The sequence below is a fragment of the Lagopus leucura genome, unplaced genomic scaffold (assembly GCF_019238085.1).
Source record: "Lagopus leucura isolate 7727_CA_CO unplaced genomic scaffold, USGS_WTPT01 Super-Scaffold_806, whole genome shotgun sequence".
In the NCBI taxonomy this organism is placed as follows: Eukaryota; Metazoa; Chordata; class Aves; order Galliformes; family Phasianidae; genus Lagopus; species Lagopus leucura.
In genome coordinates, this window is record NW_024962260.1 from 5,323,392 (window position 1) to 5,335,703 (window position 12,312).

The window sequence follows — 12,312 nt, forward strand, 5'->3', positions numbered from 1 at the left end:
TGGAGCACAGTTTCTTAATGCAGCTGTTGGATCAGTGGATCACCATCAATCCTGAGCACAGAGTGCCCTGAGGTATAATTACAAAACTGTTAGCTCACAGTGATTGTATCCCTTGTTTTAATTTAACAGGCTGGCTGCAGGTTAGTTGTGCCACAAGTGAGGCAGTATCATCACCATTCCTCTTAATAACTCCTGCAATGTCCTTTGAAGGGTTCTTAATCTAATCTAGAGCGCAAACCGCGATTTAATTTGTAGCCGATTATTACCACTATTAGGTATAAAGCCAGGGTAAGAACAGATTTGTAAATTGTGAATTCCAGTTAACCTCATTTGGGTTATTTTCCCTCTAACTATTCTCATCTAGCTTCTGAATCGTTAGCAGTCACTGCGTTCCTCCTTGAGCTCCTTTTGCTGGTTTCGTTCTCCCTTTTCTCCCCGCTTCTCTGAAGCCACTTTTGAAAGATGAAAAAATGTTTTATTTGGATAAGGAAAAAGAGGAATAACATTGAGGTACAGGGAGACAGATCCAAAACGAGGATGCAGCAGTGCAACTGCTGTTCGTACATGAGAAGGGCGCCAGGTGTTCCTAAAACTCGACTTCTATCACAAACCCCACCTGCTCCTTCCTCCTCCAACTGGAGCGGCCTGCTTTAAACCGAGCCTTTTTGACCTCAGGGAGAAGAATTTTTGGGTCCCTCCTCGGGTCATTCGGCGCCACGTTTTCTTTTTGGATGCAAACTTGCTTTGTGAGCTGAAAACGATTACAACCAGCACCCCTCAGCAACCAGCCCTCCACCCTCCGCTGAGAATAAGAGCTCCCCCCGGATTGGGCACACCTCCTTCCGATGCGTCAGCTCATTGGTCGGCAGAGACGACGGCTTGCAAAATGTCCGCGCTGATTGGTTCCTCGCCATGTCAGCTCTTCCCCGCTCAGCCTAGCCGTGAGGAGAGCGGGCTCTGGGCTGATGTGGGGCCAGGCGCGCGCCGGCCAATCGCTCGTGGCGGCGTCGTGACCGCCGTGCGCCGCGCGGATCCGTCCGCAGCGCGGGGCCGCCTGACGGGCGGCGGCCGGAGCGGGGGAGGGTGTGCAGGGCAAGCGGGGCGAAAGCGGGAATCACCCCTTTTTGCTTCGGTCTGTGCCCGAGCTGAATGTGACAGGGGGGCTGGGAGCGTCGGGCGAGGCTCTCGGAGAAGCTGCCCCAAAATGTCATATCTCAGCGCACGAGGGGAGCGGCTGGGCGGCCACGCTCAGGGCACGGGGACAGCGACCGCTCGCTTCACACCTGAGTGACCCCAGCGCCGAGCCGGAGGGCACGGGGCCGTGCGATTGCCGCAGTCCCGTGTTTTCCCAGGCCTGCCAGATTTACTTGGCAGCTCGTTACACGCCGCTGTCCCGCTCTGGGCTACGTCTGCCAGTTCACGGCTATCAAGAGACGAGAAGCAGCCGAGCTGCCGCGCCGAGCCCGCGGACGGCCGGCGGTGCAGTGGAAGGACACGCTCTGACGGGCGGGGCGCACTCCTTCGGCTCCGCGGAAGGTTACCGCGACGGGTGGTGAAGCGACCCTTAAAGCGCAGCGCCCCGCACAGCGCCGCGCAGTGTGCGCTGAGAGCCGCGGCGGGAGCGCTGCTGTGCGGCGGCTCTGCGAGAGCGGTGACGGTTCTTCGCGCGCCTCCGTTCTGCGCCGCCATGTCCCGCGAACCTGAGATCATGGAGTCGCAAGTGATGTGGGAGCCCGACAGCAAGCGGAACACCCACATGGATCGGTTCCGCGCCGCCGTGGCCGGCAGCTGCGGGCTCCGCCTGGGTGAGCGACACGGGAGAACGGGCGGGGCGGCCCGAGGGGCATCGTAGGGCCGCGCATCCCCTCGGGCGGTGCCGGCTGCGGGCGTGATGCTGTGCCGCAGCCTCGCGCGTGGGCCTCGGGTGCTGCATCGCGGCTGGAGCGGAGCTGGGCGGCGGCAGAGCGTGCGAACGGAGCTGTGCGGTACCTGCGGGCATTGCGGGGCGACACAGGGCGGGGGATCCCCCGGGGGGGGGGGGGGGGGGGGGGGTGTTGAGATCCGGTGTGCTGAGCTGGGAGCGGGAGAGAAGGCTGTGTTTGCTTTCTTTTTGTTTATGAAGGGAGCGTCGTCGTTTGTAGCCTGTGTGAGGTCTGGGGAGGGAGATGCGATGTGGGCTCAGTGGTGGAGGTGAGGTTACTGCTATATGGCTGCACGAGTTCTTCTAGCTCTGCTTCGTGCCCATTCAGCCGTGTGGCTGTGCCTTGGCGTGTGCTCCTCTGATTCGATCCACCAGCTTTGAGTTTAGCACCGCTTTGGGTGGGCGGTGAGGCCTCCAGAGGGGTTTTCCAAACCCAAGTTGTGTCAGCTCTATTGAGTGCAGGCTGTGAGCAGTGCTGAAGGTCTCAGGAACCAGCGGGGCTTCGGGGGCACATCTGTGGTGTGAACCATGTTTGGGACAGGGGTTGAGCTCATAGCTGTGATTGCCCTGATGCAGTCTGGACACCCTCAGTGTTTAGGCAACGGGCTGCTTGTGTAGCTTTTCAGTTCCTATCCCTCTACCAGGGGATGAGGGATGGAGGGAGCAGTTCTGGCAAATGGCCTCACTGGCTCATCTGTCCTTGAGTGTCTGCAGTATATACACTGTTCTGGAGCATGTAGTCCAGCAATCAATTCCCTTCTGAAAAGCCATCTTAAGGCTTTATAAGGAACTTTATTATTTATTATTGTTGATAAGGAACTTTATGTCCAGGCACACTAGGTTAAAGTTTTGTTTTGTAAACACAGTGCCCAAATCTTTGGCTATGTTGGAAAGAAGTTATTGCAGGATTTCAGCCAAGCCTTGAGTCAGGATGTCACAACTGCTATTCGGATGGCCGAGACCAAATGCAGTTTCAAGTGGGCTGTGCAGATTTCTAGTCAAAAGAGCTAGAATTTTTCACTTCATTTCAATGCAGCTACCACTTCAAAACGGATTCCTCTGTATAGGAACCTTTGTCAACTTCCATTAGATACAAACTGATATTCGCTGGTCTGCACGCTATTCGGCAACTAAGAATGGATTCTTTATGTAATATCAAGATGTGGCCTCGCTGTGGACAGCCAAAGGCAATAGAGCCCTTTGAACAGCACAGTTCTGTCCATCCCTGAAACGTAGCAATGAAATGCAATGTTTAATTGCTGAGTAACAGGTCTGGGCCCTGAAGGACTTGTGTGCCAAAGCTCATCTGGGGACAAACTGCACAGACAAGACAGAGCAAGCTAATCGTGTTAGAAGAAACCAGATGGATGGTGGTGGTGTTTGTAGCACTTACTGAATGGTTTGGATCACGTGCTGCAATTTCCTTTCGAAGGGGAAGGAGGGGGGTGAGTTTAGTCAAACCTGTCCTCATATCAACTTATGGACGTTGAGTAGTATATCAAAGATTAACTTGGGTGGAAGTTCTTCCTGTAAGAAAACAGAACTGGAGGCTGAGCTGGTGGCAACATATAGGTAGTAGTGGGGCACTGAGGAAGGGACATTCTTTGCTTTCACCTTGTCAAGTTTACTTTCTGCTATATCAGTAGTATCTGAGTAATCTTCCACTGATAAAGATGATGTGAAAGGGGCAGGCTGGTAGGGAAACAGCAAAAATTGTGTGAATAGTGCTGTAGAGATGGCTCAGATGCTCTCTTATGAGGCTGAAAGACGGTTTCCTTGTCAAAGGAAGACAAAGGTGACTTTTAATCAGGCAGATAACAGGCTGACAAGGCAAAGAGAATTAGAGAAAATAAATTCAATTGATTTAGTTGAAAGTGTCAAATAGGAAACAGTTGGCAGGGTAGGAAACTGTTACTACCTCTACTGATAGCAGATACTCTGTGTAACTTGGCTACTGGCACAGCTTCAGGCAGCATGGACATGACATCCTCAAGCAACCTAAATTGAGGAATTTGCTTCAGCTATTCATACCCAAAACTGCTTTACGTGCTGCATTTTGATTTGTTGAATACTACAGTTCTGAGTTTCAGTTTGAATTGTTGTACTGGAATTTTTGTGTGGATTCCTCAGGTTACTTCCTCTGTTTGTTGTGTGAAACTTCACCTTCTCATTGCCATATTCTTAATACCCCCTCACAGTTGTCATGGCTGGCCAGTGAACTTGTATTAATACCTCTTGTGATAAAACTGTTTCAGCATGAAAATGATTCTATCCCTCACCCTTCACTTGGTGAGGAATAGTGCGTTCTTGCTTCATATGGTGCTGTTAGACAGTGAGTGGATCCAATTGGTGATGTAGCACAGCTATTAGAAAAGGTCCCTCTCTGTCTCTTTGGTTGCAAATGGCTCGTAAAGCAGTTAGGTGAAATGATGCCATCTGTTCAAGTCACACTATGTCTGTTGATGCCACAGTCGCTTGCCTTGAACAATGTGTTGTGTTTGTGTAGCAAGGGTTCTGCTGTGGGGGGCTGCAGGGGTGGCCTCTGTGAGCAGAGCCCAGCAGCTGCCCAGTGCGGGTCAGAAGCAGTTCCAGCTCCCCAGAGCAACCTGCAGCTGGCCGGAGCTGAGCCACGAGTGATACAGTTTGTCTGGATTTAGGGCATTCCTGAGTATAGTTGGTCTACATTCCTGTAATTCTGTGTAACACTAACAGCCGTTTGTTACTTCTAGCCAACTACAACGACTTGTACCAGTGGTCAGTGGAATCCTTTGCGGACTTCTGGGCAGAATTCTGGAAGTACAGTAACATCGTGTGCTCTCGCCTGTACGATGAGGTGAGCTGCTGCTACTAATCAAGTACAACACAGAGGGGAGATCAACCACTTTTACAGCTGATCTTTTGAACTGCTGCTGTAAACCTTCTTCCATTAATATGAAAAATTGAACTTCCTTGCGTAGTAGATTGTGGTGTTTTGTTGCTGATAAATTCTAGTACAGTGAAATCCCCAAGTTTTGTTGTCCTACACCATTCTTTAGTGGCTATGTGCCCTCGAATACCCTGGCAGTCCTGGCAGATTGTAAGGAGTCTATCAATACACTGATTTCTGTATCAGAGCTATGCTGATAGTATATCATGGCATGCCCCCAAGTTCATGTTTGTATTCTCTGAGTCAGCTTTTCTGGTAAGTGTACCTGTTACCCACCAGTTCTGTGGGACTGGTTCTGCAGCTACCTGCAGTCAGATGTAGGGGAAATATCTCTGGAGAAACGATAGCAGTTGAACGCAATCACAAATGGAATAGCAGACCTTGCTGCAGCATTGCTTTGAGACAAAGGAGACTTCCTCTTGCAAATGGAAGACAAAGCTGGAATCCTTCTACAGTCCTGGTATGGGATATCAGCACCAGCCTGTGCTTCTCATTTGAGGAATCACTTCAAATCACTTCAAAAGTTTAATGCAGAAGAACCTTCCTGGGACTTCTAGGGAAGGAACTGGACTTGGTTATTAATCCCTGGAGACCATCTGTACCAAAAACATGGAGTGCTTGCGGATCTGCAGTGGAAACAGGTACATTTCTTTACCTTTTCCTGTTTTGCAAGCTTTTGTACTGCATGAGATGATGTCAGGAGATTCTCTCTCCAGAACTCTTGCTGTGAAACTGTGTGTTCAGATGTCTTAATGTCCTTAGAGTGAATTTAGAACCCAAGAGCTAGCCTAAGTGTGCAGTTTGAAGATGGTAGATACTCTACTAGTCATTTTAATAACTTATTTTGTAAGCAGTAGTTCAAAATCTAGCCAGATTGTAACTGGGATATAATCCCTTACCCTGCCTTCCCTTCCTCTGTGCTGTTAGCAAGGCTATTTTCCAGACTTCCATGAGAATGTGAATTATCCTAAGCAAGCAGTTCAGACCTGTCTTTTACCTTTGTTCTGAGCAAACTGAAGAGTAATTCTTGTTCTTTTGTCTTACAGGATTCATCTTTCTGGTAGACTGTCCCTCAAGGCACCACCAATGATCAACAAGCTGGAAGGAAGACTGAAAAAGGCAATTGTAGCCTAAAAGGGGATGTTTCCTGAGGATGAAAAGCTGAAAGATAGGGCTGCCTAGGAAAGCTTTAACTAGACTTCTTGTAGAGCAGGCATCCCGTGGCCTGGAAACTCTCAAGAAGGGGCTTGCTGTGATATGGGGTCTTTAAACGGGGAGAGATGAAGTTCGTTGTATAGGCAAGCACTGCAAACAAATATACTTGGTGTAATACAGAGCTTGTTGTATGTTTGTATCTTTATCTGTGTGAGCATAGGAGGCTCAACTTCAAGGCACAAAGCTAGAGTCAAGCCTTGAAGTTGACTTGCTGGTAACCCTTAATCAATTTCTGGTGGATATCAGGAGGAAATCCTGCTCACAGTAACTGAGCTGTTGTGTGACAGCTAAGAGCTTTTGTTTGTCCTACGGCTGGATCCCTGTTGCTCAGTGGAACTAAGCGTTACGCTGGGAGGAGAATAAAAGTTTTCACAAACTAGAGTTGACTCTTGTTTTGCTGGCTAGAAACAGCCCCTACTTCTGTAAGTCATTCTTGGAATAACAATAAAATGTTGTGTATAACACAGGCAGCCAGTGTTTTATTTAAACTCAGTGGAGGAGTTAAGTATCCATGTAACTTCTGACAAGAACAAAGGTGCTCACAGCATATGAAGCCATCCCGACATGGCAGCACTGCCATTATGTCAAATTGCAAGTAGCTGTTGGTTTTTAAGTGAGAAATGTAGCCTAAACTTAGGTTCTTTCTCCTGTGAGAAGTTCCTGACAGCTGACCTTCCTGTGGAAGGGTTGCTTTGAGCATTCTGATGGTATCTGCTCTTGCTTTTCATGAGGTGTGCTGCTCAGCTCTTCAGGTCATACAGAATATCCCACGTACACAGTGCAAGGCAATGACAGTTTTTCATGATAATGGTCAAATATATTCTTAAAGCTGTAATCTCTGTTTAGAGTAAACATAATCTGTGGGATGGTGATAGCGTGGCAAGCAAACCATTTCATGTGGGAGAAATGTGGTGGGGGGGGGTGTTGCAATACAGTGCTTATTCTTAACTGCTGAGGCCAAGGATGTGGTGACTGCTGTGAAGAGCAGTTACAGAACAGCACCTGGATGTGGGAGTGCAGCTGACACTTGCTGTGTTTGCCTAACCACATAAATTGGCCTTTTATGCCCCTGCTGTAAGAGTCAAAATTTAACGATCCTCATTTAATGAGGATTGCAGCTGGCAATACTGTAGAGTACAATTTCTTCCCTTTCCCAAGAGCTTGCAAAGCATTTATTGTGTGACTCTGGAGTGTGAATGAAAGGGCTGTTGCAAAACTTTTCATATCCATGCTAAAACTAGGAATGACTAAATAAATAGGAGATATTACCAGCAAGCAGCAGAAACTTCCTTAAGGAGATCAAGTTGTGCATGTGCAGAAGTACCACAGGGACTGAGTTTGACATGGGGTTGTAGGTGTTTTCTGTTGAGGCACTGGGCTGTCTGTGTTGAGCACCTTCTGCTGGTGCTGCCCTTAGAAGGGGCATGAACAGAATTTTGTTCTGTTTTGTTTTGTTGTTGAAAGCATTTTGTGCTTTCAAAAGCACAACTTATAAAATAAACAGATGCAATAAAGCTGCAGTGTAAAGAGCACAAAATGCGTGCTGTTGGGCAGTGGAATTTCTAAACAGTGGGATGTGAAGAGAAGAGGGCTGCAGACCCTCATGGGTAATTGTTAGGGGCTCTTTGTCACTGCTTTTAAAGGCATATGCTTGCCTGCAGCTTAGTGACAGGTAACTCAATATTTGAGACCAAATTAAAGGCACGAGGGGGAGTTGTTGTTTCAGCTGAATATGTTCTGGGGACTTCTGTGTATTGTATTTCTCAATTCTTTGTGTTCTTTCCTAACACAGGGTTACTGGGTTATTGGGGCAGCTTTTGGGAAAACACCAAATCAAGGATGGTAGAACTGCGAGCGCTGTTTGTAATGTGATTCGTGCAGGCTGCTGAAGCTTTTGCTCTCTGAATGAAGCTGTGGAGTACTTCCATGCTTTCTAGCAGTTTGCATGCATCTTGCAGTCTGGCTGTGGTGTTTTGGTTCATTTGTATATTTAAGGCAGGTCTGGAGGTGGGGCTGTCAGTAAGGAATGCTTCCCAGTCTTGTTCTGGCGTTGGCTTTCTTTGCTGACAAATCCTTAATTTTTCTAGGCCTTTAATTACAGTTCCAGTGTTTGCCATCTGTAAACCGGGAGCAATCATTCTTCCTTGGAATTAGCTGATGTCTGTAGAATGGTCTTAAACATGAAGCGATATTACAGTTTTGTCTCTGGCTGTTTTATGCTTTTCTCCAGGTGGTTGACACGTCCAAAAGTATTGCAGATGTCCCAGAGTGGTTTAAAGGAAGCCGCCTGAACTATGCAGAAAATCTTCTGAAGCACAAGGACAATGACAAAATTGCACTGTATGCAGCAAGTGAGTATGATTTAATGGCTTTCTGGTGTTTATTTGTAACCCGTAGGAGTTATAGGCCTTATAAAGCAGCCCTGCTTTTGATGAAAGCTTGTAATAAACGGGCTTCGGTGAGCAGAAAAGGAAGTAAAGGTGGCAGTTCCACAGAATGTGGGGGGTACAGCTCATCAAAAAATGGGAAGACATGCTCTGGGAACGTTGATAGCTCAGGAAAGTCCTTGGTGAAGTTCTCAATGTTAATTTAGACGTGCTGCAATTTTAGAAAAAGTAGAATTAAATACTAGTGGTTTAAATTATTGGTGGAATTATTAGCAACTCAGTGAATTATTAGTTTGATATATATTTACATTGTCCATAAAGATCTTGTTTCTTGTTAGGAAACGATGGATTTCACTCTGTGCTTTGTGTAACTCAATCATAGGGAATGATACCAAAAGGAGCAAAATTCTTTTCCAACTGAATAGTGTGTCAGTGCCCAAGTAGAGTGAATGCATTTACTTCATTGCGAGGGACAGACTTGCACCTGCACCTCTTTGCATGACCTGCTATATTTAATCTTCTTAAGATCTCTTAAGTCAGAGTATTTTTCATTAACCAATCACTGCTAGGTCAGAGTGGTGCTTAAGGAACCTGTGTCAGGCTCCTGGAATCACTGGGGTCGATCCTGTGGGAGCTCTGTGGGTTTGATAAAGCACAGGAACAGAAGTATAGCTTTCCTAGGCCTTCATTTGTCATGAAGTCAAGATCACAGTCCTCTTCCCCGTTGCTCTACACAAAATCTGTAGATGTGCTGCTCAGTTTATAAACTGCACTCTGTTTCCTTCTGTTCTTCTCCCCAGTACCACCTGCTCTCTTGTTCCATGTAGGACTAAATGTACCTGAACAGAGGTCTAAGAAATCAAGAGATTAAAAGCACTGTTCACTGCTTACGGGAAATAACTGTAGCTGTTCTGCAAAGCCCTGCTGGACCACAGCACACAGTGCATTTCTGTTGCTATGCTCTTGATCTGTGTTGTCGTGAGAAATGCTTGATACTGGAAACAGGATGGGCCAAATGGTTTACAGAAGCCAAGCTAAAGAATTACAGGGCTTTATGACAAGCTTTGCTTTTCCTAACATTTAACTTGTTCGTTTTGTTTCATGAGTGATTTATTAACCGCTTACGTGCATCTGACATTCAGTATAGGAATAAAAATTTCCTGCAGACCTTCTCAGAGGTGAATGGAGTCCAGTTTAGTTTATTTGCTTTGTGGTATATTGGCAAACACAGATACTCCAAGAAAAACATATTGGAAGTCCTGTGATTTTTCTCATCAGCAATCTGGCATAATAAAACAGAATTAACCCCTTATAACCTCTTTCTAGACCTCATGAGAAAGTGGAGCAAGTAGGGAGAATGAGGCTGTTCTTTCCATGTTAGAAAGCAGCCTTGGTAGGTGCACTCTGCTTTGAATGCTCTTTGAGAATACGCCTCTCTGGTGAACAGCTTGCATTTTCAGATGGACGTTCCAATTTTTAAGAAAGTTTCTCACGTCTGATGAGTGAATATGACTTAATGCTGGGTTCCCATCAAAACAAAAGGCAAAGGAAGAACTTGAAAACCCGGAAGAGCAGATATTAGTGGAAACTGGTTTCCTAAAATTGCTTCATATTCTTTTAATTCCATAATTAGTTGCTTGCTACTGACTCCAGGTTGTAGTGTGTGTTTTGTGACTGGTTGTTTTAATAAATCTTTCCTCAGAGGAAGGCAAGGAAGAAATTTTGAAAGTGACTTTCGAAGAACTGAGACAAGCCGTAGCTCTGTATGCTGCAGCCATGAGAAAGATGGGAGTAAAAATAGGAGACAGAGTTGTGGGTAAGTATTTTTTTTTTAAAGGAGAGGAGGTAAAATTTTTTTGACGTAGCAGATGAGCAGAGTTATAAACACTTGATTATGAATTTCTATTTCACAGAAGCAGTCTAAATGTAGGAGTAAAAGAACTGTTTCCTTAATTTTGTATGTCATGCCTCTAGAGAGAAGGAACTTGGATTAGCCTGGAAGTTAAGTGCTGTAGAGGGAAGGGGAATACCTCATTCATGGCTTTCTTAAGGTCTGCTTCATAAGTGCTCCATAGAAGCAAAAGTGCTGGAGGCTGCATCTAGCTGAGCTTTGACTCACCGGGTTCAGCAAAGTCACACTGGGACTGTCCTGGAAATTAGGATGGCAGGTTGTGTGCTGTGGTGCCAGCTGGCAATTACAGTGCCTACAGCCCCAGGTAATGCACTGCATTGTGAGCTGCAGTTCTTGAGGAACAGATGTGTACTACTTTGTGCCATCAGTGCTTTTGGGAGTAGGGACTTCCACCAGAATGGTGGTAGTGAATAAGCTGATGAGCAGTAGCTTGTCATGTCATCCCAGTGCCAGGCTTAGCAGTTGGAGCCCTGGCTTGATTTCAGTTACTCATTATGTTTTCTGGAGTAATCTAAGATTCTCAGTCCTAAGACTCACGCACATTTTTCCATACAAATGTCTTTTTCTTATGACCAGCTTGTACAGTATGCAGTCATTACTGAAGCTGGCCTAAGTTCATTTGCTTTTAATTGTTGTTTTTGATCTGCAGTTGATCTGCTCCATGTATACACTTTGCATACTCTCTAACATACTCTGTGGTTCTGTCAGTCAAACCTGCAGTATCCTTGAAGCTCCCTGACGCCTACCTGGTATTTGTGTGTTCTTATCCATCTAGCTGCTGGAATCACACGTTGTTTGAGCAACACTTGGCAGCTGTCCTAAGTCTTTGTAAATTCATGTATGGTGCAAACCCAAAGTGATGAAACGACTTGGTTTGTTTTGTTGCATTTTATAAACCTGAACCTGAGCTCACGTCCCCAAAACCAGAAGGGTATGCATTATGATCTTTTATTGCACCCATAAATATGATTTACAAATGTGGCTGTAAAATACACTCAAGGTATCTCATGCTTTATGTATGTTATGAATATTCTACAGAGCTTATAACTGAGCATTTAATTATCACAGCTATGGGCTTGCTGTTTTACATAGAATCAAGTCCTTAATCTAGTACAAACCATCCACCAAAGTCAGGAAGATCTGCCTGAATGAAGAATTTAATATCTAATTTCGTTTCCATTTCAATTTTAACATAATCATATTTGTATCTGACATCTTGTTGAGGAGCAATGGCCTCTGTGTGAAACCATGTGAGCCAATAGAACTTAAGCTCTTCTAATATACAGGAGAAGTATTCTCTGTAGCTGGGGAAGAGAAAATGTGCTATTTAAATGTAATTGTAGTCAACATTATTAGCATGATTATTACCACTATTATCATAACTTCAACAACAATTTCTTCTAGCTAATGAGTGTATTTTGCTTAGCACAGCGGGAGGCTGGCTGACTTCTGAATCTTATTTGTTTTGGCAGTTGGCTCACCTCTGCTTATTTTAATCAAAAGGAATCACTGATGTGCTTGCGGAAGGTAGCAATTCCAAGTTTCTCTTGACAATTTGTCATTAATGTCAATGCTTCCTTGCACATAAAAGGTAGGACTTAACTGTATGCTTCAGCATCCTGTTCTCGGAGGAGAAAACGTGTGTTGACTCCAATGGGAAGCCTGGACTTCTAGTAGAGGAGGTGCAAAATGCAGTAGGATTGCAGTTATTAAAACAAAGAACAAAGAAAAGCAAGCATGCATTGAAAACTCAGTGAAAAATTGAAGTTGTGTGATGTATTCTGACTCGACTCTTTTAAGCCTTGTAATCTATTAGCATGTTTGAATTACTATAGGAAGCTCTACTTTCGCAAATGTTACGTTGCTATGAAATTTCTTATAAATTACTCTTGTGCTCTTCCTGACAATCTAAAATGGATGGGGGGAGGCAGGTTGGCTCACTTGTAAAGGT

At 45.6% G+C, this 12,312-nt stretch overlaps 1 protein-coding gene and 1 long non-coding RNA gene across 2 annotated transcripts in view; both read left to right on the top strand.

Annotated features, from left to right (window-relative positions):
• The first annotated feature begins 1,588 nt into the window (after positions 1-1,588).
• The window catches only part of AACS (acetoacetyl-CoA synthetase), a 38,278-nt gene continuing 27,554 nt past the window's right edge, over positions 1,589-12,312 (top strand). The window contains exons 1-4 of the mRNA XM_042865451.1: positions 1,589-1,805; positions 4,651-4,754; positions 8,293-8,413; positions 10,152-10,265. Coding sequence (XP_042721385.1) covers positions 1,688-1,805; positions 4,651-4,754; positions 8,293-8,413; positions 10,152-10,265 — 457 coding nt within the window. The 5' untranslated portion in view covers positions 1,589-1,687. The remainder of the gene's footprint in view (positions 1,806-4,650; positions 4,755-8,292; positions 8,414-10,151; positions 10,266-12,312) is intronic.
• Positions 4,761-6,441, top strand: LOC122176690. Its single transcript, XR_006177813.1, has 2 exons — positions 4,761-5,488; positions 5,894-6,441. It is a non-coding gene; the product is annotated as an uncharacterized LOC122176690 (long non-coding RNA).